Here is a 27,266-nt window from a genome sequence, read left to right as displayed (position 1 = left end):
CAAAAGAAACTATGTCCAAATTGCGCCACCTGGTGCTCTCATGTTAAACAGATCAGTGATCTCACGGTTGTTAATGATTGAGCCTGCATTTCCCAGTAAACGTGTCTCATTTGCAATGTGCAATTGTATTTTTTGAGGGTTCCATCTTAAAATGAGGGGGCCACAAAAAATAATGTATATATCAATTGTTTTTTTATATATATATATATATATATATTTGATAGCTGATGAAAAAAAACACAATACATTTGTGAAAAGTTTATTTTAAACGTAATTTAAAAAAAAACTTTCCAAACTCCTTTTCAATTTGTTTTGGCAACCTTTCAAAAGTTTTTTCGACTTATTGTCGTCAGAATAGGTGACCTCCCTGTAAATAACTGAAAATGTCGCGTAGTGACTATTTCTAAGAGCTATGCTGAGTGTATGGGTGGCATTTGAATGGCAACATAAGTTACTTTGTCAAACTGACAAATCGATAGCCTACAAAAGCGACCCTATCGTTCACACCTCACACACTGTAGGCCTATCCCTTATTCATACTTGATTCGATTCATTTAGCTGACAGTGGTGGTTTAGGATCGTCCATTCGTTTTATTTCCTCATTCCTGCAGCATCTGGCACTTCCACCGGTGTAGTCAGGAAGTTTGTAATGCAGGTGTCTTGGTTTCTGCTTCATTGATCTGGGATCAAAAGAAACGGCAATTTATTTCGGGACTAATATTCGACCTACAATAAGATAGGCCTATAGATCTAAATAACGTTGACGTGATAGTGTCCAGTTTATCGAAAACTCAACTACAGCCTACCTGTGGAACACCTGTCGCTGTCACCATCTTCACAGGACAATGGACCACGACTTAAACATCGCGTGTCGAAACTGAGCGAAACTGGTGGAAGGAACATTGTGAAGGCAGTGAAACATAATTTGTTGTCGTCTAATTTCTGATATGGATTCAATGCTTTCTGGAACAAAATTTACTCCCACGCAGGTATACCTTCCTATTTCTACTACCTCCTACTAAATAGCCTAATATTATCGACTATCCGAATGTCGCCTAGTTGGCTGGTTTGGTTTCATATTCTTCAACGATAGGCTATTTCGTTAAATGTGTGTCCTGTCACATTATAAGAAAAAATCAGAATGTTTTAATTTGATAGGCTATGTGTATGCAACATGTAACTTGTTTATGGATACAAAGTGTATATTGTCTCCTGCCGGCAGTCGTGTCCCCATATCAAACACGCGAGTGCTTGATATTGACAATTATCTCAAATGTTTCAGGTGTCAGCTTACAAAAACCCAGTTAAATGTAACCCATTGCACCAGGGACATAATAAGGCCTTTCACACGAGCAATAGAAATAAAATACGACTGTCCACTATTAAGAAAATGTATTCACTTCCTAGAATGGTTAGCTACAGTAAATACAGAGAAACCTACACATTACACTACACTTATATAATACGTGGTTCTGTCACACATGGATTTGATTTTTTTGACATGTTAGAGGAATGTTTGTTCCTTAAAAATGGGTGTGGAAGAACCAAGACAAGACAAGATCTGACATGCACAGTTCAAAATCGTGAAAAGTAGAAAACTATCAAACGTATTTCTTGGATTTGGTAAATATTCATATTTAAAATGTGTTTTTGAAGCTGGTTCCTTCAAATTGGTTGCAAATGTGGCTTTGGTTCCCGGAATGCATTACACAATCACTGTCAAAGGCACTGTACAATCAGACAGACAACATCACTCCATTCCCTGTGCCAGGATGATGAGGGGGACACTTCCATCCAGTTCCTGCCTGCCTCAGATTTCACAAAGCTGGAGAAAAAGAGAGGGCACAAGAAGAAGAAGATTGGTTTAGGGATCGGCTTTGTAGTACTGGCAGCAGTGATAGCCCTCACAACAGGACTGCTGGTTTGGCACTTCGACTGTGAGTAAATGTTCACCGTAACAGTCTAAAGAGACTAAAAAGCTCTGCTTAATACATTTAGATACCTAATTTATGACATTTATGGTGTACATTTATAGTACTAATCACCCCTGTCCTTCCTCCATTTTGCAGTGCGCAAAGATGTGAGAGAAACAAAGATCTACGTTGGCTCTATCAGCATCCCTAGCCAAAGATTTGTAGATGATTATGAGGACTCCAACAGCACAGAGTTTCAAAACCTGGCCATGCAGGTGAACGACAAGGTGAGAGAGGCGGATATCCGTCAATATGAAGTTAGTGTTAGTGGCCTTTAGTACTGTAACTTGCTCCCTGAAATAGGAATAATGTGTAATAAAGTGATTCATGTTTCTGTAACTGATTTTTCCTGTCAATTTACCACAGTATGCCTTATGTACATTTGATGTGTTTCAGCTAAAGAATGTCTACATGAAAATACCAGTGCTGTCCAAATATTTTGTTGGATCAACAGTGCAAGATTTCAGGTATTTCACCACTGCGAAACCTCTAAATTCATTCTGAATCTAATGATAATGACGATAGGGCACTTTGGAATAATTGGCTTGACCTGATGTTAGTTTCCTCCAGGATCACAATGACTCTTATTGAGAGACTTGTTGCTCTTGTTGGTTTGTTGTAACTGTCTTAAAATTATTATTATTCATGTTTGGCTACCCGCAATGTTTGGGGCTATCTTGTTGTTATGATCAGTGACTTATGCACTTTTGTAAAACTCTCTCTTGGAAGTCGCTTTGGATAAAAGCGTCTGCTAAATACATAAATGTAAATGTAAATGATTCTTCTACTGTGTCCACTCCAGTGAGGATGATAGTGGGAATGGAGACAGTGTATTGGCTTATTACCTGTCAGAGTTTGAGGTCCCCAGACCACTTGAGGATGATGTGGACGAGGCTATCGGCGCTCTGGTTGTGACGGAGGGCGGTCAGCAGGGTCGCATGGGTCGCAGGCCGGTCAGCTCCCTCAGCATGAACAACGTAATTTCTGGAGGTATAGCTCTACGATATCTTGTTATGGAGTAGTTGTAGTCCTATGCATCCCTACAGCTACAGTCTTTGTTGTGGTTTGAGTAGATTTGGTACGTTTGTGATAGTTACGCAGAGACTAAGCTTTTGTCAAGTAAAATGTACCATTACTCCTACTTTTAAGTTTATTCCTACTGTTAACCATCCCTTTATTCCCTGTTTATAAACATTGTTAACTAAGTATTAAAGAATGGTTTGTGATAGTTTCTTCTTATTTATTATCAGTCAGTGTTACTGTTGATTACAATTGGTTGAGTTTGTAGACCTCAGTGTATGTATGTAAAAAAAGTGTATGTTGTGTGGTTCTTTATGAAAGAGAAAGCTTAGTAAATATAAAGTCAGATTAAAATCTGTGGTTGACCAGTTCAAATCACTTAAGCATTTCTTCTTCTTTTCTTTTGTAGCTCTAGACCCCCGGATGACAAAGACAACATTCAAAGGTAAAATTAATTATTCAGGCACATTCTTTGCGGTCAATTCTACGGCGGTTGTACTTTCTAGGTGTCCGTGGAAAATAACTTTGTAGTGCATTGTGGTGACCAAGTTTGTTTGTGTCCAACCTTTCAGACAAAAAGAAATACTCCTATCACACCCACAATGGTGAAACAGGGACACTCCAATCACCTGGCTTTCCTGACTCTCCTTATCCTCCCAACACCTTCACCCAGTGGAGGCTGCGGGCAGATCCAGGCTACAGGGTCAAGGTGGTGTTTGACACCTTCAACCTGGAGGAAGACTGCCAGAAGGACTTCATCAAAGTGTATGACTCACTGGTGCCCATGGAGCAACGCATGTTGGCAGAGTGAGTAGAGAATGGTGGACACAACCCACATTATTTAACCTTTTATTTGAATAGTGTACCTGAAGTAATCAAAAGCGATTTGGCAAGTAAATACAGACTGCTCCTTGACACTGACCATTAAAATACTGTCAGAACTCTGCATTTCTGATCGTTGATCTTCTGCTGTTGTTTCCATATAGTCTGTTTGTATGATGCTATTGATATAAGCATCTGCTAAATTAATGAAATGTTTAACATGTTGGTTTCCGTGTACAGGAAGTGTGGGTATATGAACCCCAATGAGCCCCTCTCCTTCACTTCCTCTGGGAATGTTATGCTGCTGATATTGGTCACCAGTGAGGAGAAGAACTTCCCTGGTTTTAGGGTCAGATACTTCCAGATTCCCTTAAAAGCTACAGGTACAGTCAGCCGAGTTCTAACAGGTCTGGCTGCCAGATACTCACTGTATTTACTGTAGGAGCAATGGCTCAAATGGAATGTTCCCACAAACATGCTGAGTCACTTGGATTTGTGTTATCTTGCATTATGTAGATTGCGGAAAGATATTGTCAGGACTGAAGGGCACCTTCACATCACCAAGCTTCCCGTCCTATTACCCACCCAAGACTAAATGCATCTGGGACATTGAGGTTGGTAAATATTTCAGTTTTCACAAGTTTTTGTTGTTGTTGTCTATTGTTCTCTTGTCTATGCAGTTAGAATAATTGGAATGTTTTGTATGTTTTCTTCCAGGTCCCAATAGATAGGTTCATCAAGGTTCAGTTTAGCAAGTTTATGTTGGCTGAGCCAGTGAAGGATAAGACATGTTCTAACGACTACGTAGAGGTCAATGAAGAAAGGTGAGTCTTCCTCTAGTTGATCTACATGGACACGTGTGTTTGTTTACATTTATATTGTAAGTTACCGCTTTACATCATTATTATGTAGTTCACCTAACGACCACCATGTGACATTTTCACTTGAGTGTCTCTTAAATATAAATGTTGCTGTGTGTAAATCAAGTCCAGATGGTTGTGTGATGGTCTGCATTGTTTTGTAGGCTATGTGGTGAGAAACGAGACAACACTGTGGTCATCAGCAAGACCAACCAAGTCCGGGTGGTATTTAACTCTGATATGTCCCATGTGAATAGAGGTTTCTCTGCGGAGTTCGAAGCCTTTTTGCCGTCTGATCGTAAGCTTGGGATCCATTTGACACTGAAGTAACCATATCCCATTTTCTGTTATGTGCAGGCCACATTTTAAAACACATTTTCTCTGTCAAAGCTTGTCCCGGGAAGTTTAAATGCGCAAACAACCTCTGCATCGACAACAGCATGGAGTGTGATGGCAGGAATGATTGTGGAGACAACACTGATGAGGACCACTGCGGTAAGTACCAACCTAACTGTTTATTTAGCTCAAGGCGCTAACAGGCCTTTTATGATCTATCAACATACATATGCAAAGGTGAAACTAAGCATGAGACTGTGTCACAATCGGCCTCTGTTTATTTCCTGTCCTTATGCAGAGTGCAAAGAGTCCCAGCTCCGGTGTGGAAACGGTCTGTGTAAAGCCAAGTTCTGGCAGTGTGACGGTCTGGACGACTGTGGGGACAACACAGACGAAGTCAACTGTGGTGAGGCGAAGCCACACGTCAGCAGAGGGGGCAACTCATCTGCGTCTCCAGTCATTATTTCCACTGAGTGTTTCCGTTCGGTTTCCCTTCGACAGGGAGCTGTTCTACCGGGGAGTTTGCCTGCAGAAGTGGCGGCTGTGTCTCAGAGACACTCAAGTGTAACGGATATCCTGACTGCACCGACAGCTCAGATGAATCAAGGTGTCCCAAATGTAAGGATGGTGAAAAGCTATTTATCGTTAAATGACTGAAGTTAAATAACTGGAGCACATTTATAAACTGTAACAGTGGTTGTTTAGCTGAGATTGTACTTTTTCCGTTTTCAGCCCTGGTAGTGCAATGCTCTGAAAATACATACAAGTGTAAGAGCGGCCATTGTATCAGCAAGCTGAACCCAGAGTGTGATGGAGAAGTAGACTGTGAGGACCGCTCAGATGAGGCAGGTTGTGGTAAGTCTCTCTCTTTCTGGGCAACGTTTTTGTTAATATTCTGATAACTGAAGGTCGTGTGACTGAATTTGTTTGTAGAGTGTGGAATCAGACCCTACAAAAGCTCCCGAATTGTGGGTGGAGAGTTCTCCAGTGAGGGGGAGTGGCCATGGCAAGTCAGTCTTCATATCCGGGGAACTGGCCATGTGTGTGGAGCCTCGGTCATCAGTAACCGCTGGCTGGTCACCGCTGCCCACTGTGTCCAGGATGACGATAAAATCAAGTGTGTATTATTCTCTCTCCCTTTTTTCCTCTCTCTCTGCTGGTTTGGCCATACATAATATTGTGACACCCATAGGCTACTTATTTATATCCAGATTTGGTATTTGACAATCCAAGATGGTCTCTCTCTCTCTCTCTTTCTCGGGTTGTCTATGAAAAGTGAGATCACGACCTGTTGTGTCTAACAGGTACTCTCGACCAGACATCTGGGAGGCTCACCTTGGCCTTCTCATCCAGAGTCAGACTAACAAGTGGACCATAAAGAAGAACTTGAAACAGATCATTCCTCACCCTTCCTACACCCCTTTCAACTATGACAATGACATAGCACTCATGGAACTAGAGAGTAAGGTCACACTCAACGAGAACATCTGGCCTATCTGCTTACCAGCTTCTTCTCATGATTTCCCTGCTGGCAAATCTGTGTGGATCACTGGCTGGGGGCACACTAGAGAGGGAGGTGAGTTGCTGTGATTATTTTCTTTTCTGTTTCTGGTTTATATGTGTGTGTGACTGAGATAATAACAGTAAACAAATGACACACAATGTCCCAGGGTTCGCTGCCAACATCTTGCAGAAGGCAGAGGTCCGTGTCATCAATGGAACAGTTTGTAACAAGCTGATGGATGGGCAGATCACGTCACGCATGTTATGTGCAGGTGTTCTGACAGGAGGAGTGGATGCCTGTCAGGTAACCCGGACAACATCATTTTGTTATTGTTAGCAGGTTTTGCTGCTTCTGTATATTGCAGTCACACCTTGGTTGTCACACCTTTTACATCGGCAATTACATTATGTTTAGTCATATAGCAGACTTATCCAGAGCGACTTACAGGGACATTCCCCCCGAGGGGGAGAAGGACACAACATAATTTGACACGGCCGGGAATCGAGCCGGCAATCTTCTGATTACCAGCCTGATTCCCTAACCGCTCAGCCACCTGACTCCCTTTTACTCCATGCTTACTACAGGGGGACTCTGGAGGTCCGATGTCTTCCACAGAAGCACAAGGGCGTGTCTTCCTGGCGGGCGTGGTGAGCTGGGGCGATGGCTGTGCCCGCAAGAACAAACCTGGCGTCTATACTCGTGTGACTAAGTTCAGGGACTGGATCAAGGAGAAAACAGGGGTGTAGCATACTAGGAACTGGGTTGACAGGATGAGCTGGTTACACACCCAATAACTGTCACCCTTAGCATGAACTCTTCAGGCTTCTGGTTGTTTTTCACGCCATGACATGAAGTCCCAATCCTTAAAATTCAATTACATTGTATGGTGTTTATATGCTTTTGTGTTTTTATCTGTTGTGTTTTTGATGTATGTATTTGTTTACCAGGGAAATAATTTTTGACAATTCATTCGACATGTGTCTCTTGTTTACTCAATTCAAATTGGTAGAGTAATTAAAGTGGATGTAGTGATTCAAGCATGTTTTGCTGGTTTAACTGAGGAACATTTTAAGATTCACCCTACCTATTAATCAATGGATAGTTTGTTATAATCGCACTGGGTCCATGGTTTTATATTTAATAATAATTACATTTGTATTTATCAAAGAACAGCAAAATTTAACATACCATGTGTGCTGTGACAGAAAAGAGCACAGATTCTAATCTGAGTTCTTGGAGTTTTCACTGAGAAAGGCACATTATTTACATAATCAGGGAAACTAAACTTAAATAGATGAATTAATATTGTTCAGTTTATACCATCTGTGATTCAATACCAAATCTCAGTTTAGCTGGTAAAGTAACTAAGAGGGTTTACATGTGGTGTACAGTATTTTTGATACATTTAAATGATCTGTCCTGAATATAAATTATTATATAGATTAAGACTCTCAAAATGTGGATGAGCGTGAGGGGTCTATTGTCTGAATATATTGACTTTGAATGAACATTCCTTATTTCCTTATTTCCTAAACATTCTGGTGCTTACACTATATGTGAATGTAAATAATTTGTGATAGAGGGCTTCACTACAGTGAAATCATATTTTTGCTACGGAAATGTTTGATGCCTGCTTAACCTCTGTTTTTATGATGTTGTTTTTTGGTTGTTGACATTTTTTAATGTGTACATTTAAATGTGTGATTATTTCTGATTCATCTAGTATGTGTGTTTCAATAAGGCTTCATTGCATTTAGACCTAGGCTATGCAAACCTTAAAAATATTTGGAAAGACATAAACATGCTTGCTTATTTTTTAATTATTATATATTGTGTTAGTGATACTAAATGGCAAATAATATTAACCAAATCGATTACCGTTATCTGGTAAACCGGAAGTCAATACGGAAGATAAAACTGACGGAACGGAAGTAGAATTTGTACGACGATATTATTTTCCTACGGCAAATGTACAATGCACAACATACACAACGTAGCTTTGCAGCTAGCCACTTCGCTGTCTATACATTACATTACTGTAATTAGCCAGCTATTCAAAAGATAGCTTTGTTTATATACATACATTTACAATACAACATGTAAGTTGTTGAAACGGGATAGCAAATAATTCGTGTTATCATAGTATGTTAACTACCATCTAGCAAGCTAATGTATGAATGTAACGTTAGCCACACCACTGGATAATACAATTTCCTAATAGTTGTCCCTGCATGAAAAACATCAAGGTAATAGGATTCTGGAATAACTTAGAATATTACAATTGAAATGGCTAGTTTACGGCATTGAAGAAAACGTCTCTCTTGTATGATCTAGAAGTCATCTAGCTAACCAAGCTACGATAGGGCCAATGCAGCTTAGCTACAAGTTAGACTACAGTTAAACTTCATATTTTAATTGTATTTTCTGTTTAATCTTTCATAGTTTAATATCTAGTTAGATTGTGAAGAGACAGCGGAATGGATGCTCTTGATCACATGCTGACAGAGCCCCTAAACGCAGCGGAAGGGACTGATGGCCGGATCACTGAGGAGTGTATGTTGGGAAACTGCCGAGTGAGTTTACCTGAGGACCTACTTGAAGATGTGAGTTATGAAGCAGTCGTACCTTGATCAATAATGTTAACATTTAATTTGCTTTAGTACATTGAAAAGTCAGTGTTTGCAGTTCTTTTTTTTTATTGTGTGCTGTTGTTTTTTGTTGTTGTTGTAAACAGCCCGACATTTTCTTCTCTGTGCTGAGTGAAAACACCTGGAGCAAAGTGTTGACAGATGCTCAGAGACAGCACCTCAGCCAGCTCCTGCCTCAGTTCCCCGACAACAACACGACTGAGCAGGAAACCACCACCAGCAACCTCTTTAACAACCAGAACTTTCACTTTGGCAACCCCCTGCATCTGGCCCAAAAACAGTTCAGAGGTATCGCCACCATGCCTTTCTGTTTTCACATTCCCTACAACCTTTCCAGAAGTAGGCCTGCAAGTTACATGAATCATAAAGATACTGTAATTAATTATACATTGTAAATGTGTGGCGTGTGTCCAGATGGTTATTTTAATCCAGAGGTGGTCAAGTACAGACAGCTGTGTGCCAAGTCTCAAAAGAAGCGTCAGCTGTACTCCCTGCAGCAGTACTACCATCAACTCCTCAAACAGATACTGGTCTCCAGAAAGGTCTGTCGGCTGCCCTCGTGCGTTTAAAAAGTAGCCAGTTGAAGGTAAAAGGCCTCTTTGAATGTGTCTTGGTGCATGCGTCTCTCTATAGGAACTGGTGGAGCTGGCGGTCCGCAGTGGCCCTGACATGGCGGTAAAAAGAAAGTACCCGTCTCAGACGCATGGAGAGATGCAGGAGACAAGGGTCAGAAGAAGAGTTTGTCGGATACTCAAAGAAGTCAAGACCGAGTGTGGGGACAGCAACGTGTCGTCTGATGACGACGGTGAGTCTCGTCCTCCTGTGCAGGCCACCTCATGCTCTCTAGTGACACTGCTGTCACACTGGTTCTGGTGTTGCTGTTTCAGACACGGCGTCCTTGCAGAGATCCCGGTCCCCGCCCTCTCCCACGCACACCGTCGCTCTCAGGGTGGTGCCCAGTCTCTCCACCCAGGACATGAAGACTACAGGTTAGCTCCACCCGCATTCCGTCACCCACTTTCGCATCCGCTGCGTCAATTGACTCATCGATTCATGTGCTGTCGGACATTCCCCTTCACTGCACGTCACTTTGGATTAAAGGCCTCTGCTCAATGAGCGCGTGTCAAAGGTGAATGTATTATGATCAGCTGAAACAAAGTTGAAGACATTGCGTTCACAGAAAAAGCCGAGCTGGGAGAGAAGGACTTGAGAGCCATGCTGAGAAGACACAGAGAGAAGAGGAAACGACAGCCAGTCAGTGGCCTTTTCATTCCCTCATTGTGATGACTCTTCATTCCCTTTATTTGTTTCCACAGAATGTTCAAATTCACATTCAAGTCAACTGGAAGTTGATCTTTAGAAGTATTTTTTATCCAGACTCCCCCACTTTGATGTTGATAGGCAGCAATGACTGTTGTGTCGTTGTATTGTAATGGTCCATGCGTCCACAGGACCACCCAGACCTGCTGACCTCTGATATCCATCTGGGTGACATGATGTCCAGAGTGAACATAGGCCGTAAGGGCTCAGCTGTGGGTGAGTGGACGCTCTCTGTTCGTTCATCCTGAACACCTAAGTAGCCTTTAAAGTCATGTGCTGGGAAGCCAGCAGTGGAAACATTGTGCGTCTCTGCCCCCCCCCCCCCCCCCCCCCCCCCCCCCCCCCGTCAACACTCAGCGCTGTTTGACCTGGCTCTGCCCAAGAGGAGGATGAGAGAGGAGAGGAGGAAGAAGAGGATGAGGCCCATCAAAGTGGAGGCGGAGGATCCCTGCGAGGCCTTCATGCCCTCCGAGTCCCAGACTCCCTCGGCCAATCCCAGCTCCGCTCTGCCGGACACGCCCAGCACTCCGCTGCCCACCGTCAAGGAGGAGTGAGTCAGCACACCTCACGTCTCCTCTCCCCACCTACAACTTTCACTAAAGTATAATCGGCCATTCCGCTTGGTGCTGTCACAGGAATATATGTTCTCCCAGTTCATATAGCTGACTTGCAAACACCTTCATGGTGTATGATGTATCTGCTGTCCTGTTATTGGATCTCCTTTTGTCCTCATGTTCTGGTGTGCGCTGCCCTCTACAGGCCGATGGAGGAAGCACAGAGCAGCCCTGTCATGGTGGAGGAGATCGCTGTGAGCTTCTTCAGTCTGCTAGAGAACATCCTGAGACTGGAGTGCCTCGCCAGTACTTCTATGGTAGTCTCACACGCACACACACACACACAAAGACTGTCAATGTCCTATGTGTATGGTACCACACAATGTTAGAACTGACCAGAGTTAAGAAAGGGTAACCATAAAACGGGTAATTGAGCATCACAGTGGATTCCGTCCTTTGTTTTGTGTTTTCTTCTCAGTTGGAGGAGAAAGTCCAACATTGGCAATCTTCTGCTGCCAGCTCCCTCAACCCCTGGTTCTCTTGTGCCTCCTGCTGGTCAGAGATGGTGCTGCCGGCCCTGCACTTCCTGGCTGCGGAGAGTAAAGGTGGGTACGAGAGCGACAAAGTCATCCCTCACTCCCTCACAATGCATCACATGACTTTATCCTCTGTCTCGCGTTCTGCCGTTCCCCCCAGCCGGCACCATGGGTCTCCCCACAGGCTTCAGCCCCTACGTGGAGTTCAAGGATCGCTCTCAGCAGTGGAAGTGGATTGGTAAGATTACGAGTCAACGGAAAAAAACCTTTGCTCGGTAAATGTAAACACTCGGTCATGTCAGAGGGGAAATGTCACGTGTTCAAGGTCCCAGTGTGGATGGAGAGAAGGACCTGAGCGCTCTGTTTCAGTTGTGGGTGGATTCCAAGGACATGGTCGTTGTCAAGGTAGCTATGGCGCGTCTTCCATCCCTCTCGCACCAGGCTGAAAGAGCATACTCTGTGTTCTGCAGCCATTCGATTTGGATCTGTGTTTTCCCTCACAGACCGAGAATGAAGATCCAGCTGAGATGACGTCTCCGATTCCTCGAGTGTAAGTGTCCATTGTGACATCACTCAGGGTCTCAGGGTCCAGCTACATTAGCAGCCACGTAGCGGGTGTAGCTTACAGCTGTGTTGACAGTAGGCTTGTTTTCTTTGTGACCAAGCAGTTGGACAGACTATGTAGTGCGGCCCAGCACTGGAGACGAGAGGCATGTCTTCCAAGTCCAGGTCAGTGCCCGACCCCGGCCAGCCAGGCCTCACACAGCCTCTTCACCTGCATCGCTCACCATCAACACGCGACACTTTCTGAATTTCTGTTTGTTTTTTTTGCGAACCTTCGTCTCGGGCCACCAGGAGCAGCAGCGCTACGACCAGCCTCACAAAGCCTTCACCTTCCGCATGCACGGCTTCGACTCAGTGGTGGGGCCTGTGAAGGGGGTGTTTGATAAGGAGATGTCCCTCAACAAAGCGCGGGAACACACCCTGCTGCGCTCCGACCGGCCGGCCTATGTCACGATCCTCTCCCTGGGTGAGTCTGGCTCCCTCCTAGGCTCCTGCAGAAAGACCCCCGCAGCTCAGCCACGGCACTTTGACTTTGATTGTTTGTTTTTATTGTATAAAATTGTATTTATTCTAGGTTCCTTTTGAGACAGAGATGCTGGTGAAAGCTGGAGTAAATGGCTGGTTAGAATGACACTGTCCACCCCCCTATCCTCCTTCTCCTTTCCCCCACACCTCCCTTCCTCCCCCCACCTCCTCCTCTCCCTCCCTCCCCCCCTTCCCTTCCCTCCCCCTCCCTCCCCCCCTCCCTCCCCCCTCCCTCCCTCCTCTCCCCCAGTGAGAGACGCAGCAGCCAGGCTTCCTAACGGAGAGGGCACCAGGGCGGAGATCTGTGAGCTGCTGAAGGACTCTCAGTTCCTGGCCCCGGATGTCACCAGTGCCCAGGTTGGACACACAGGAAACACAGCCACAATAATCAAGTATTAAAGCCAGGTTTGCAGGGGTGATGTGGTGTGGTGTGTGTCAGCAAGACTTGTGTTGCCGCTCCGTGCAGGTGAACACAGTGGTCAGCGGTGCTCTGGACCGGCTGCACTATGAGAAGGATCCCTGTGTGAAGTACGACATCGGCCGCAAGCTATGGATCTACCTGCACCGGGACCGCAGCCAGGAGGAGTTTGGTGAGCCTGGTTTAGCAGCATCCTCGACAGGGTGTGGTTTCTTGGCCTGGCCCAGGCAACGTAAACACAAATATGGAAATTGAAATTTCATGTGATTTGTGGAAGGATCAGCAGAGTAGAACATTTACCTCCCCTGAGCTGGTCCCGTGTCGGCAAGTTTGCATTGTAAAAGTGAGTCACGTGTAGTCAAATTTATTTCACCCAATTCTGGAATGCTCAGCTCCAGGTTAAAGGTGGTACTACAGGTTCCGAAGGTGTGGGCCAAAACATCCAGTTTCTTTCTCATGTGTGTCCTGTTTTATTTGTTGTTGGTATACAAATATAATATAACCTATTTTTTATGGCTAAAACAGTAAACATAAGGGTAACCAAATTTGACAAACATAGGGGCACTCTCAGACATTCTTTATGAAATCCTCATTCGCGTCCTACAAGTCGACCCTGCTTCCCATCTGTTTTACCATCTGTGTGCGTGTGGATTTGATTTGAACTGCCCCTCCTTCCCCAGAGAGAATCCACCAGGCTCAAGCCGCCGCTGCCAAGGCCAGGAAAGCTCTGCAGCAGAAACCTAAACCTCCATCCAAACCTGTGAGTGTCACTCCCCCTAGGTTGATATATAAACACTCCACATTGCCGGGTCTTCATCTTCCGCAGGAATTCGTTTTTTAAACTGGAAAATCTGGTCGGACCTGAAGGTTTAACTACCAAAAGAGCTTTTGTAATTTGTTGCTATGTTGCTATGGTAAAGTAGATGTCTGTTTGGTGTAACACATTACCGTTGTGTGTGGTACTGCTGACTCACAGCAACAAGGTTTTGAGTTCAATTCCCAAAACTTCCTTTCTGTTTCTGTTTCTTCTTGTGTCTCGTAGAAGTCTGGGAAGGAGGGCGGTAAGACTGGCTCGCTGGAAGCAGGACAGAGCGGCCTGAGTGATGTGGGGGCCAGTCCCATGTCACCCACCCCCACTACCCCCACCCCCAGCACCCCTGGAACCCCCAAATCTCCTCTTGCCCCTGCTGCCTCCACTCCCATCAAAGCCAGAGTCCCAGACTCCGTCAAGTCCAGCCCAGGGTCAGTGACACAGCATCTCAACAGATGCAGTCTCTGGGGCTCAGTGATCTAACATACTGTCATTTGCTGGATTATGATCAGTCCACGGTCTGATCCCTTGTTCTCCTCCTCCTCCTCTTCCCAGCGTTCTCCTGGTGTCCCCTCCCTCAATGCCCCAGCTAGGCACCATCCTGTCCAGCAGCCAGGCGGGGCCCCAGGCCTCCCAGCCCTCTGCTGCCCAGCACACAGCCAGGGTGGTGGCCCACCCGGGAGGAGCAGGCTCCCTCTCCCAGGTACGGGTGGTCTCTGCCCAGGCCGGCCTGACAGCCTCCCCGGGAGGCACGCTGGTGCATCCCACCACTCATCAGATCAGGTTACCAGTCAGCGTGGGCACCAAAGGCATAACTCAGGTAAGCCAGTCTATCGAGATCTCAGTAGTTTCGTTTTCTGGTTAGCTGGATTTATTTTTAGATATGATCTCATACCAGAGAAGCCTGATGCTAATGTTTTGAATCTGCTTTCTTTCATTACTGTGTGTGTGTATGTGTGTGTGTGTGTGTGCGCGCGCAGGCGGTAGTGTCGCTACCTCTGAGGACCCAGTCGGTCGGTAGCCCGGTGCAGGCAGCTAGAGGTCAGTCGGTCATGTCTGTGTCAGGCCTGGCCTCTACTGTGACCGTAGCCAAACCTCAGACTGGCTCCCCAGTCAGCCCTGTTCACAACCCTGCCTCCCCTGCTCTCCTCCAGGGAGTCACCAGCCAGAACATCATCAAACAGGTCCACAGCAGGGCCCTTTCATAACATAACTAACAATCTATCTTATAATATAACTAACCTGCCTGCTTCAATGGATGTTAAACTAAAAGCTTGCGCTGTTGAACTCGATAACATACTGGATGTTAGAGGGAAGTCTTGTTTCATGTGTCTCTAGGTGGCCATCACAGGGCAGCTGGGCAGGAAGACTCAGGGTGGAGCGTCCATCCCCATTACCGCCACCAACCTGCGCATCCAGGGGAAGGACGTGCTCCGCCTGCCCCCCTCCTCCATCACCACGGACGCCAAAGGTCAGACGGTCCTCCGCATCACCCCCGACATGATGGCCACGCTCACCAAGTCCCCCGTCACCACCGTCAAGCTCACCCCCGACATGCTGGGCACGGCCGGCGGCGCCGGCAAGAGCATATCAGCCACGCTCCACGTGACGCCGCCCCACCCTCCCTCCTCCAACCCAGCCACGTCCTCCTCAGAGGCGGCCAAGGCCGCCGCGGGCACTGCCACCCTGTTGAAGGCAGCCGGAGACACGGCTATCCGCCTGATGCCCACCCTGGCCGTCACTATGGCCGACCAGAAAACCCGAACCTTCTCCACCGTCTCCTCCCCCGACTCAAAGACCAGCACCACCATCCGCATCATGCCAGGCCTGGGGGTTATCCCTCATAAGCAGGGCCAAACCATCACCATGACCACCACTTCTGGCAGCAAGCCAGCCACGGTGTCTGCAGGCACTGCTACGGTCACCATAGGCACCAGCGGCATGGGCGGAGCCAAAGGGGTGACGCTAGGCCCCGCGGCCTCGGCCTCGGCCTCGACCCTGACCCTGGGGACGGCCACGGCTACTGTCCGCCAGGTGCCTGTCAGCGCCACCGTGGTCACCACCCAGACGGTGAGAAAAACCTCCCTCAGCCAGGAAACAACTGTGTTCAAAGTGTTTGAACATTTTGTAAATATTGTGAGGCAGGAGATGAGAAAACTGTATGGTAAAGCTGGTTTTGATGTTACTAACGCTACCTTGAAGGGAACGCCACCCCTCCTAAATCTGGTCTCTCTCTCTCTGCCTCCACAGGGCAAGTTACCGGCTCGAATCACAGTGCCCCTGTCTGTCCTCAGCCACCCACTCAAAAACAAGAGTGTGGTGACCACACCCATACTGAAGGGAAACATCAATACAAAGTGAGTCTGCTTAACAGTGTGTCTGTCTCACTCTGTCAACCACCACGGCAAGAAGATCCACTAAGTAGTGTGTGTGTGTGTGTGTGTGTGTGTGTCTCTTCCGAGCAGCATTGGCAGTCTGGGCAGGAACATCATCCTGACTACCATGCCTGCAGGCACTAAGCTGATAGGTGGGAACAAGCCAGTCAGCTTTGTCACCGCACAGCAGTTACAGCAGCTGCAACAGCAAGGCCAGGCCACACAGGTTAGCTGCCCACACACCATAGCATACCTCGTTATCATATGGTGAAAATAAACAGACTTTTACCATCACCGTTGTTACAAGTTGGTCCATCCATGTCTTTCAGGTGCGTATCCAGACAGTTCCGGCTCAACAGCTCCAACAGCGCACGGTCTCGGGCTCTCCTAAGTCTGTTTCCACGGTGGTGGTCACCACGGCGCCCTCACCCAAACGCACCCCTGAACCCCCACCGCCCCAGTGAGGCCGGGCAGGGAGGGATCTCAAGGGTCCACATCCTGAGGGGGGGGGGGGCATGGTGAGCCAGACGCCAGCCCATTACAGCAGCCCTCTCGTCACTCTGTTCTAATGTCGGGGTTTGGTTTCAGCATGCCTGTGGTAATGACGGCACTGAAGGCCTTTTGGTGAAGTGTCCCTGGGTTCATTCAGCAGCATATGTAAATGTCATGTCATTCAATGACATTATTTCTCATTGTTTATTCAACAGATAAAATGTGTATTTTCCACAACGCCTGTGCCTCCTTTTTATTTCTATTCACTGAAGTTTCGAACACATGGAAGCAGATTAGCTCAATAAATTAGATGAGATTGTGCAAGATGTTTTCCATGTCATAGATAAGGGTAGTCAACAGTACTATCACTTCATAGAATATTTTGAGTGCACTTAACACAGAATGGCAGCTCATTTGTATAAAATACATAGGTTAATTCATGCAAACTCTTTAAAGTCGTTTTGTTTTATGTGAACATCACAGTAGTAGTATTGTAAATAAGGATATTGAAATGAACCATATGGCATTGTGACAATCAGCTTGGACGTTTCAGGAAGAGAATTCAACTCAGCAAACAGGTGGGACCAGAGTAAATGTTTAACTTGCTTGAACTGAACAATGTTAACCTGCTGTCAGAATTTTAAAACACAAAACACTATATGATTGTATTTTGGTATTCTGAGAACAGTTGCTTATTTCAGTGCATTATAATTTCACGTATTGTCTGAATGTCTTTTCTCTCCCATCTCAGATTGTAATAAGTTTTCTACATTTTATTTATTTTATGGAGGAGAAAGTAAAGAAAGTATAAATGTGCAAGTAGAAGACATGTGATTTGGTTAGCCATGTCTTCTAAACCATGGCCAATCAACATACTCAAGCATAAAAAAGTAGGGAATTCCTTGCAGTAATTCTTCATAGTGAGTCTACTCTTCATCTGACTCTTGCAGCAGTGCTTTGTGAGAACTGGAACTGGAGGAGGTTTTTTTCATTCCGATTTCGATGTCACTGGGTGTCCCGGAACATCGTTTGACAGCGCTGTTGGGGCACGAGAACAGACCATTGACCATTTGCTGACTCAAACTAGGAAGTGATATCAAGATAACGTTTGCCAATCAGTAATGAAAAGGCGAAAGGCCAATGTTCACTGTATCACTATAGTAAAGTATATAAAACAGGAACCAGTGCATGACACAGTATGTGGGGTTGAAGACAATGTTGACGAGTGACATGGTGACATCTGTCACATAAGCAGCGAAGGTGGATACTTACAACAAGACCAAGGAGAAGTTCCCTCCCACAATCATCAGAGCCATGGCTAAATGCCAACAGAAGCACATTGTGACAAACATGACGTTGTCATGCAACTCCAGATTCCACTCTTGTCCATTTAACGGATACAGCACAAAGCCAATCTGAAAGAGCAAACGGCATATGCCCTACGGTTCAGTACAAGAGCAAACTGGGAGAACAGGGTATTTACATTTGTACATGTAGTTATTTAGCAGACGCTCTTATCCAGAGCGACTTACAGTAGGTACAGGGACATTCTCCCCTAGGCAAGTAGGGTGAAGTGCCTTGCCCAAGGACACAACGTCATTTGGCACGGCCGGGAATTGAAACGGCAACCTTCTGATTACTAGCCCGATTCCCTAACCGCTCAGCCATCTGACCCCTGTTTCTATACTACCAAAACAACTCCCCCCCCACACACACACACACACACACACACACACATATTTTGGTTGCGGTGGTGATGTATTACCTGGTAGAACCAGGAGCCTTGAAGGACTGCCAGACTGGCCCTAATAAGCTCCAGGAGGAGGTTGTCTTTTAGGAACACCTCCAGCAGGGTGCTGGCGGAGCCCCCAAACACAGCCACCAGCAGCAGGGAATGGATGTGAGAGTCCAGGGGGGGGCGCATGTGGATGTGGAAGTAAAACAGGAACCCTGGCAGATGATAAACACAGTTATACACATCATGTCAGCACCCCGCTGGCCTGACGAGCTGTTAAGTGATCCGTGACGGGGGGGGCGAACAGAAACACTGATGGATTTACCTTCGACAAAGAGAGCCATGGAGAGACCAAGCCGGTCTAGACCTGGAGGAGCGGAAGGTGACGAGAAACTGAGAATGTCTGCAATTCCAGAGATCCCGTAGAACAGGTACATTGTGCTGTGTTGCCAGTTCATCAACTTCACCCAGGACTGGTCCTCGTGGTCGTAAAGCTGGGCATGTGGGCCGTCTGGCACAAACTGTTCAGCCATTATGCCTGTAGAGGAAGACCACAGGACAGGACCCTCAGACTTGATCTACGTCGGGGAGTCAGATGGCTGAGCAGTAAGGGGCTCGGGCTAGTAATCTGAAGGTTGCCAGTTCAATTCCCAGCCGTGCCAAATGATGTTGTGTCCTTGGGCAAGGCACTTCACCCTACTTGCTTTGGGGGGAATGTCCCTGTACTCACTGTACGTCCCTCTGGATAAGAGCGTCTGCTAAATGACTAAATGTAAATGTACGTTGACTGGTCAGAATGTGAGACAACAGAGCACTCACCAACAAAGGCAAAGAAGATTTTGATGATCCCTTCAATTAAGTCCATTCTTGTGAAGAATGGGTGCGGTTTCTGTCTTCCTTTGGCCTGTTGCTTCCTCCAGCAGTGTTGGAGTGGGTGTTTCACAGACCACCACAGGCCAAACAGCAGAAAGAAGCTCCCAGGAAGAGCATGTCCCTTAAAGTTGGCCATCTTTCTACACTTCTCCCTAAAATACACAGCACATACAATAGAGTTGCATGTCTAATTTAGTTCGATTTTTGTTTATTCCACAAACAGATCATTATGACAAATATTTATGACCTTGCAAAATACAATAGTCATAGCCACGCTGTAGATATTAACCCTGCTTCCTGGGTGACAACAGCACCCCTTATGGGACCCACCATGGCAACATAACATTCAGCATAAAATCTAATCAAATTGAATATCAAACAACATGGGCACAACACAAAAGTGCTAATTTCATAAATTCAGCATTAAATCCTTACGTACACTTCATCATTTTAAATTCAAACCTTTTTTATTTAAGTTACATTAGACTACATCATGTATTCCTTTTCAACTACTTGCCCTAATGTTATAACTTGTGTTGGGGGAAGGTAAGGTGACTTAATTCCCATGATAATTTTGTTTCTAAAGGATAACAAGTAGAATACACTATAGATCAACTTTCAACTTTGCTTGTGAATCAAAATATATTTTTGGAAAACACAAACAATACAAATACAAGTTGAATTGTTTTGCATAAACAAAAGGTAACCTGTGATGAAACCTGTTTTTTGGGGTTTTACCTAATTTCATAACCACACATGCAAAGATCTCAGATATATATATTTAAAGACATTGAACCTAAACAATACTTCTATAAATTCAAGAGACAACGTGATTTGGGTAAAATTATGTATATCAATCTTATAGGTCTATTCTACCACTTATGGTTTTATAGCCAATGAATTTAAGATTGATCATTCCCTTTCACGCATGTAACCTACTCTGTGGGCACTATGGACTACTTTGCATTCTTCTCTGTGGTTTCTAAGAGCAGAGGGCAATATGTGTTTACATATAGGAGTGGTATTCCTCCTGTCATTCAAGTTTTTCTCGCTTGCTAACCTTGGTATCATATTTTAACATCAATGAATAAGCAGTATCTTTCAACTTGGCAAGAAATCCAACATCTCGTACTAGGATATCATCCGGCATTTTAATTTGGTCACATTCGAGGAATTTTTGGGGATAAAAAAATATCAAACATTTAGAAAATATTTAGCACTGTACGCTTTCCCTATACGGAACGCTTAATTTCATTAATTGTTCAGGCTAAGCGTTGTGTTCCTTCCCGTCGTTTTCAATGAGAGGTGGAGCTCCTATAGCGTCTATTTAGCAGTTTTTTTATTTTGATAAAAATAAATTAAAAAAAATTAAAACTTTACCTTGCTCGTTGTTTAATGTCCTAAATTACTTCCTAAAATTAAATCAGTCCGTAGTGAGGGATATATTCTGAACCCGTCGGCGAAACTGAGCACCTGTTCGTCTACCTGTAGTAATGTACCCATCACGTGATCCCGTCATGATTTGCATGACTCGTGTGTGTCCAAGGAGGCCAGGGCCGTTCCCAAGGGAACAAATTAAGACAAATAAATGGTCAGTGGTGGATGGTGTATACTGATTTAATCATTCAATTAACTTTTCTTTGACTGGAATGCCTTTCAAATCGAATGATTGAATCTGAGAAAATAACATCCGCCATGGTGTTGCAGGTTTTGCATTTGTTGAAGTCAACGTCAACGTTGTTCTCACAACGTTACGGTGTTGTCTTTTCCGCCTGGTGCATTTTTTATAGGCTAAATTAAGTCTACACATGGACAGTTAAAGGAACAGTATAAATCATTGCATGAATAGACATTCCTAACCCCCTGAAAGGATAACAAATACATTTAAAAAGTAGTCTTATTTACTCAGGGTTGGGTGTTCAGAGGGGCCAGGGTGCAACCTGGGAGCCCTGTTAAGTTAATGTGTAATCCTACTCTTAGGGTGATGCGCAGATACCTGGGGATACTATTTACGAGCAAATGAACTTTGCTCCATCCGAAATAATTGTTTTATTGCAGTTATGTCAGTCTCTCTTCCTCTCTAGATGAATCATTCAAAACCAACACCTGTTTATTTATATTTGATTACATAAATCTAATAATATTCTACTACTATGTAGAAAATAAATAGGTACAAAAACATTTACACATCATTCTGCTCTTGCAGTGATATATTATCCATTCATTTATTTTCATAATGACGTACTGGAATTAGAGTATTGCACAGAACAATTTCTTCTCTCGAAAAGGGTTTTCAGAGGATACCACAGGTGTCACCAGCGGGTCCTCTTTAGCATGAGCTTCACAGAAAGCCATCAGGTCAGCTGCTGCTTTAGACACCTGCACACACAACTGAATCAACTTCTACTTTGGCAACATACAATGGTTGAACTCAACTCGTATCTGCGGGGTGTGCTTACTTACAAGCATCCGTTCAATGTTGACTTCAAGTTTCAGTTGTTCCACAGTTTTTCTGGCATCGGCTATTTTGGCCATGTTATTGGACATCCTCACCTTTCCTGGTGTAGCTCAGCCTGGTGGTGACAATTGGACCATGCCTTTAAAGTAATTACTGTTTTTAAAAAACATTAAAGGTGCAGTGAATACAATTATGGTGCCCTTTTGCATTATAAATAAATGCCAACATGTTGGATTAAGCCACAAGGACACTGTTTTAATTTGCTTGTTATTCACACTCCCTGGGTCTCAGCTGGAAGTGGCACAGTGAGGGCCTCTAAGGGGGGGGGGGTGTCAGGAGGGGCAGGCCCAGACAACATTCCCTAAAGAGGCTTCCCCTGATCTACCTAAGAAGTAAATACACCTCTCTCCTTCTCTGTTACTGTACTATGTAACAATTGGTCCACAAATGATTGTCTGTGTTGATTGTCCTTTTTGAGAAAATATGATGCTGGGTTATTTTAAGTTGTGGTCGTTTTATTTCCGCTACGTTGCACGTGAATGAAGGAGAGATACCTCACTGATATCTCCATATTTGTGGACCTGCATCACTTTGCTTTGCTGGTCCCCATGTTTTGCCTTAGCCTGTCCACTCACTTCTCAGAGAGAATAAACTTTTCATTTTATATTTTTAATCTGCCTCCATACAAAAGAATGAGAAAGCAATATCATTTTTTTGTCATTGCAATGTACATCTTGCTCAGTTAAAACTAATTCAAAGAGTGAATTTCAATATGAAACATGTACAGTAACTGCTACTATTGCTAAATGTATCTGTCCCACAGCAATCTAATAAAATAATTTAAACAAAAGTAAATCATCATATAATTTGTTATACATATTAATGTAAATGTTTGATAAATGTTTCCCACTTACCACTGAACGATTACCAACTGACTGATAGATCCAGGGCTGTTGAAGTATAGAGTTCTCTACCCATGTACTGTTACAAATGAAGAGATTAAGACGATGATGGGGAAGAGTAGGTGGGGAGGTTGCCTCCTCTCATAATTAGCACTGGTTCTTCCCCCATGTAGAGTTTAATGCAGCCATAACAGACGACATGTGGTGTGACCTTTCCTCCCTTGACTGTGTCTCCATCACCCACATATCATAGATGCCAATCCAAGTGTCTGGCTGAATCAATCTGATAAGACTCACAGATAGAAAAGGCTGTACGTAGTGTGAAAACGGCTCTTTTACATGTCTCCTGTGTGGAAACTACATGTGAGTAACTATAAGCTTTTGGCAGAAGTTTCAGTTAAAATAACCTTAGATCGTTTTCTTAAATGGTTTTAAATGTTACCGGTAAGCCTTTAGGTTTTTACTAAAGTGAATCATCAACAAGCAGATCATCTTACAATTATAGAGGCCTATGAATAATGAACCTGAATAATGTTTCACAGAAGTTCCACAGAATGAAATGATCCATTGTTAAGCAAGACCCCACATTCGTGATATTGTAATTGTCTTTGTGACCGAATGGACGAACAAGTTGAAATTATTTTTTATTTTGATTCTTCCGTTCTCCACAAAAGGGAGCTGGAGAGTCTTAACCAATTAGATAAATTGTTCCTCGATTGACTGTAGCCTAGGCTACATGTATGGTATTATTAACATACAATAGATGCACCAAAGACACATATATGTAGAATAGCTAACCTGTATTTCTGGTTCCACAACAGGAATTAAGATTAGAAATCCAAAACGTTAAGTAACTGCAGACCCATCTCTATTAGAATCTGAAACGGCAGTGTTGCTAGACGGAAGCAGGAGGCACTGTGCCTTTCCAGTTTCAATCCATGCAGGTGTTTCCCTGCATTTACGGGATCATGACACGAATGGAGTCAAAATTGTATTTGTTGCTGTGAGTTGCTGGATGATTAATATAGCCTATACTATGCCAGTCATATAGCCTAGTGTATGGCATTTGTGGGCACAATACAGTCTACACTTGTCTGCCACTCAAATAGGCCTAAGTTTAGCCAACTCTCGTAGTCTAGAAACATTTATTAAGATGGACAATTATGGCCAAGTCTATAGTTTATTAAAGGCATATTCCAAGATTGACAATAGTCACTGACATAATATAGGCACACCTTTCGTTTCCAGTAATTGCGTTGTGTTGTTTTGGTATGCCTTTCAAAAATACATAAGCCTAACAAAAATATAATGACGAGACATTTGCTAAACTTCATTCATTTATTTGTGCTCAGTGACAAGCAAACTTGCTGCAGCGACCTCCACATCTAGCAGGTGCAGTAGTGCGCGGCGATGTCGTTGTCCCAGTTCCCGAACAGGCCCTGGCCCACATCTTTGAGACGGTACTGAATTCCTGCTGAGAATTTGCGCTTGCTTCCTTCCTTCTTGATTCGTGACCACACAGTCAGGGAGCAGCGGCTTGACACCACCAAGGAGGAGGCACGGTTTCTCCAACTGTACGGCATGATCGGGACGTCGTCATCTTTGTGGATATCGAGAGCCTCTCCACCACAACTTTGATCGTACACGTAGTGACTGTCTTCAAACAGGCGTGCACAAATCTTATTGCCGTTAAAATCTGTCAACGTGTTAGGTTCTGGACATAGTGCATGCAAGACCACCATGCACGACGCACCCAAAATCAAAGCAATGATTGTCCTCATGTTGTCCTCTGAGAGTGCAGACATGGACACAATTGGTCATGTTTATATAGCGTTATACTATCGGTTGTGTTGCGTAATTGTTGGTCTAAGATGAGAACATTAAAGTTTTGTCACAGGTGCACCCAAGCTTATCCTTCGAAAGGTTAGACAGTGCATCCGATTATGAATTGACCAACACCAGTACCAGAGACAGTTTACAATGTTTGTAAATGGTTAAGTGCAAGCTTAATGACATTTTTTGATTTCTTTCTTTGAAGATGGAGTTGACACTGACCTATACTTTTTGTCATCTTAAACCGCAAATAGATCATGAGTTGTTGTAAAATTTGAACCCACTAAATTGAAGGCTGACTGTGTTTGGCACCTTTCAGTCACTCACTTGCCTCCGTATTTTATGTTTTTGTTTGTGTCAACAAAGCTTTCCTATATTCAAGATGTTTTCATGAAACTGCCTATTCACAATGCCACACTTGGGATTTGGGCATTTTCAGTTTTGTTTGATCAACCAGTTAGCTTTCACTGAGTGAAGTGGGGTAACGTGGCTAATGACACAAGCCTAGTCTGTCACTAAATTGGCAAGGGTGCTGTTGCTGGGGCTTTTTTCCAGAGAATTGTATCTTAAGTACAGTCTGAACTGAAAAACACTGAGGTGTGGAAAAAAAAATTGCCCCATTCAAAGCCAGATTACCTGAGGACAGGTGTGCCTTATCCAATCTGTTTGGTTTAGACCAGTCCTATTTGACACCTAAGGCCAGCCCAACACAGCTATGAACTACTGCAGCTGCCTCCTTACCTGTTGTCTGGCTGTTCACTCACAGTGACTCATATTCAGACTACAAGATCATGTTTTTAGGATTTGACTGCAAATGCACAGTCCTTAACAGATGGCAACATTTACATGCATGACGCTAACAACGTGTGGGTGACTGGAGTAGGCTAGGCAGAAATAATATAACCAATTGTTATATTATTTTGATAATGTCTGTGAAAACAAGTCAAACAACTACTAGTCAACTCCCAATTTAGAAGGGGACATTTGCTGGTAACTTTTTTGGAGTGGATACTGATCTAAAAAATCCTATTGTGAAAAATGTGTCACACACAGTTTGACAAGTATTACATTCTTCAGTATCTTTGAAGATAACATCGAACAAATAATCCATTTGCTCTGCTATTATATGTAAGTATCGCATATATCTAAAGAGCTCTACAAGACTAAGTTTGCCAATTGGAATGTGTACCAAAGGTGTGTCTCCTGTCATCACCAACCATAGCATAGTTAGTCTGAAATCAGTTTTCCAAATATACAACAGAACTATCTGTGACTAACTATGAAGGTTAAATGCATTAAAAAAAGAAAATGACAAAATAGAAAAAGACTTTAAAGACTTTTGTGCAAAGCTCTAATTCTGCCCCAGTGGAATATAGTGTGAATCAAGCAATCAATTTCATTTCTTTCAGTTCATTTAAAAAGTGGACAAACCAACAATGTAATGTCAAATGGATCAGTTTTATTGAGAATAAAACTTAATCTTGGATCAAAATGAGAAAACTTTGGTTTCCAATTACTAATAAGATACGTTCCCTTTGTACTGTAAACCAGCTCCAAAACACAGTGTTGTTACAGGAGCTGAATCTAACTGTCTGGACCAACAATGCCACAGCAAGGTTCATCAAGCAGTATCCATGTCTTTGACATTTGAGACACCACCATCATTGTTTGCCATGTCAAAGTGTAAACAAACAGAAAAGACCACACTGTGAAAACAAGAGATACAACATCTTAACACATGCACAGTGAACTTGATGAACCACATATCATCAAATATTGAGGTGCAACATGTCTTACCTCCCATGACAAGCACTTTACTTTCCCAAGGCCTGTTCAATAGCCGCCACTATTGGTGCCATTTTCTGGTCGCTATCCACATAGCCTGAACCCTCCTGAAAATGATTGTATTTTTATTGTCCATACTATCAAATTGAGTACACTGTCAACAAATTAAATGCAAGGGGATCCAATTGACATTTGAATCAATTAGTACCTTCTTCGAATGAGCCAACTTGCCATTCACCATTACTTCAAACCAGCCAGTGGCTGTTGGAGTGCTTTCACTAGTCTGTTGGGTAAATCAGGTTTAGAGAACATCAAGTTAGTAAGTAGAAACACAGTTTGCCAAATCAACTCCTGATGATCTACTGTAGGCTATATCGCCCTTTTTTATCCATATCAAATACTTACAATCTCAAGGTCGCCTGGGAATTCATCCTCAAGCTGGGTCATGAGCTTGGTGAACTGAAAATAAATGTCAGTTCATCATCAATGTATATTTAATCATACAGTTCACCGCTGCAGCTAGAAAGATCTGAGATTATTTCCAAGATCGCTTACCTTGGGCCTGTACCCTCATCCACCGCTAAAGACAAACAAATATGCGAGTTAAATTGAGTAACCAGCTTAACAGTAGAGGTAGCCTGTTAACTTTTCAAAATGCTAATGTAAAGCTCCGCTAAAAATAGCCAACACCAATAACTTACCAGTAAATGACGTGAACTTTGACGCCCATGCTGCAATTCTTAAAGGTCCTACTTTGACCGCGGTAGTGATTATTTAGACAACGATTACCCAACGATGTCAAGTAATATACATGTACTTGCCTAAAATGTGTAATAGGGTTAGATATAAGGCGGAGCGAGTTAAGAAACATCGTCCTGGGGTTCCGTTACACAAAGGGGAGGATATACATTTTTGACATGGG

General features: G+C 43.9%; 6 protein-coding genes across 8 annotated transcripts; 2 read left to right on the top strand and 4 right to left on the bottom strand.

Moving 5' to 3' along the window:
- The first annotated feature begins 376 nt into the window (after positions 1–376).
- Positions 377–8,341, top strand: st14b (ST14 transmembrane serine protease matriptase b). Its single transcript, XM_047020663.1, has 19 exons — positions 377–989; positions 1,772–1,937; positions 2,070–2,200; positions 2,370–2,440; positions 2,776–2,963; positions 3,403–3,438; positions 3,566–3,800; positions 4,056–4,198; positions 4,332–4,429; positions 4,533–4,639; positions 4,840–4,973; positions 5,066–5,170; positions 5,310–5,417; positions 5,513–5,629; positions 5,744–5,866; positions 5,945–6,128; positions 6,316–6,587; positions 6,682–6,818; positions 7,100–8,341. The coding sequence occupies exons 1-19, from the start codon at positions 948–950 to the stop codon at positions 7,259–7,261; spliced, it is 2,559 nt and encodes an 852-aa protein (XP_046876619.1). The 5' UTR covers positions 377–947; the 3' UTR covers positions 7,262–8,341.
- A 136-nt stretch (positions 8,342–8,477) lies between these two features.
- Positions 8,478–16,995, top strand: nfrkb (nuclear factor related to kappaB binding protein). Of its 3 annotated transcripts, none has more exons than XM_047020556.1 (26): positions 8,478–8,761; positions 8,958–9,118; positions 9,250–9,451; positions 9,578–9,705; positions 9,797–9,968; positions 10,051–10,152; positions 10,344–10,417; positions 10,615–10,699; positions 10,841–11,033; positions 11,243–11,354; positions 11,516–11,642; positions 11,734–11,811; positions 11,899–11,978; positions 12,077–12,123; positions 12,239–12,302; positions 12,429–12,603; positions 12,913–13,019; positions 13,129–13,252; positions 13,761–13,840; positions 14,123–14,322; positions 14,447–14,711; positions 14,872–15,075; positions 15,230–15,961; positions 16,142–16,248; positions 16,357–16,492; positions 16,596–16,995. In XM_047020556.1, the coding sequence occupies exons 2-26, from the start codon at positions 8,993–8,995 to the stop codon at positions 16,728–16,730; spliced, it is 3,855 nt and encodes a 1,284-aa protein (XP_046876512.1). In that variant the 5' UTR covers positions 8,478–8,761; positions 8,958–8,992; the 3' UTR covers positions 16,731–16,995. The 3 variants fall into 3 exon arrangements, with proteins under 3 accessions (XP_046876512.1, XP_046876511.1, XP_046876513.1); XM_047020555.1 differs by having other exon boundaries at positions 8,486–8,614; XM_047020557.1 differs by having other exon boundaries at positions 8,486–8,761; positions 12,242–12,302.
- A 227-nt stretch (positions 16,996–17,222) lies between these two features.
- Positions 17,223–20,861, bottom strand: tmem45b (transmembrane protein 45B). The gene is made up of 6 exons (XM_047020558.1): positions 20,747–20,861; positions 19,313–19,518; positions 18,819–19,031; positions 18,524–18,708; positions 18,031–18,173; positions 17,223–17,796 (listed from the first exon to the last, which is right to left on the bottom strand). Exons 2-6 carry the CDS (start codon positions 19,500–19,502, stop codon positions 17,685–17,687), a joined length of 843 nt encoding a protein of 280 aa, XP_046876514.1. The 5' UTR covers positions 19,503–19,518; positions 20,747–20,861; the 3' UTR covers positions 17,223–17,684.
- Positions 20,862–21,593: 732 nt separating this feature from the next.
- gng8 (guanine nucleotide binding protein (G protein), gamma 8) lies at positions 21,594–22,798 on the bottom strand. Its single transcript, XM_047020645.1, has 3 exons — positions 22,739–22,798; positions 21,830–21,939; positions 21,594–21,745 (listed from the first exon to the last, which is right to left on the bottom strand). The coding sequence occupies exons 2-3, from the start codon at positions 21,911–21,913 to the stop codon at positions 21,617–21,619; spliced, it is 213 nt and encodes a 70-aa protein (XP_046876601.1). The 5' UTR covers positions 21,914–21,939; positions 22,739–22,798; the 3' UTR covers positions 21,594–21,616.
- A 1,252-nt stretch (positions 22,799–24,050) lies between these two features.
- Positions 24,051–24,546, bottom strand: LOC124468093 (syncollin-like). The gene has a single exon (XM_047020672.1). The coding sequence runs from the start codon at positions 24,529–24,531 to the stop codon at positions 24,112–24,114; it is 420 nt and encodes a 139-aa protein (XP_046876628.1). The 5' UTR covers positions 24,532–24,546; the 3' UTR covers positions 24,051–24,111.
- A 1,452-nt stretch (positions 24,547–25,998) lies between these two features.
- Positions 25,999–27,260, bottom strand: selenow1 (selenoprotein W, 1). Its single transcript, XM_047020264.1, has 6 exons — positions 27,046–27,260; positions 26,900–26,924; positions 26,750–26,803; positions 26,553–26,627; positions 26,357–26,451; positions 25,999–26,265 (listed from the first exon to the last, which is right to left on the bottom strand). Exons 1-5 carry the CDS (start codon positions 27,213–27,215, stop codon positions 26,374–26,376), a joined length of 402 nt encoding a protein of 133 aa, XP_046876220.1. The 5' UTR covers positions 27,216–27,260; the 3' UTR covers positions 25,999–26,265; positions 26,357–26,373.
- Between the last annotated feature and the right edge of the window lie 6 nt (positions 27,261–27,266).

This window comes from Hypomesus transpacificus, chromosome 5 (genome assembly GCF_021917145.1).
Source record: "Hypomesus transpacificus isolate Combined female chromosome 5, fHypTra1, whole genome shotgun sequence".
Taxonomy (NCBI): Eukaryota; Metazoa; Chordata; class Actinopteri; order Osmeriformes; family Osmeridae; genus Hypomesus; species Hypomesus transpacificus.
Note: the sequence above shows the minus strand (reverse complement) of the source record. Positions and strands in the feature narration are given on the sequence as shown.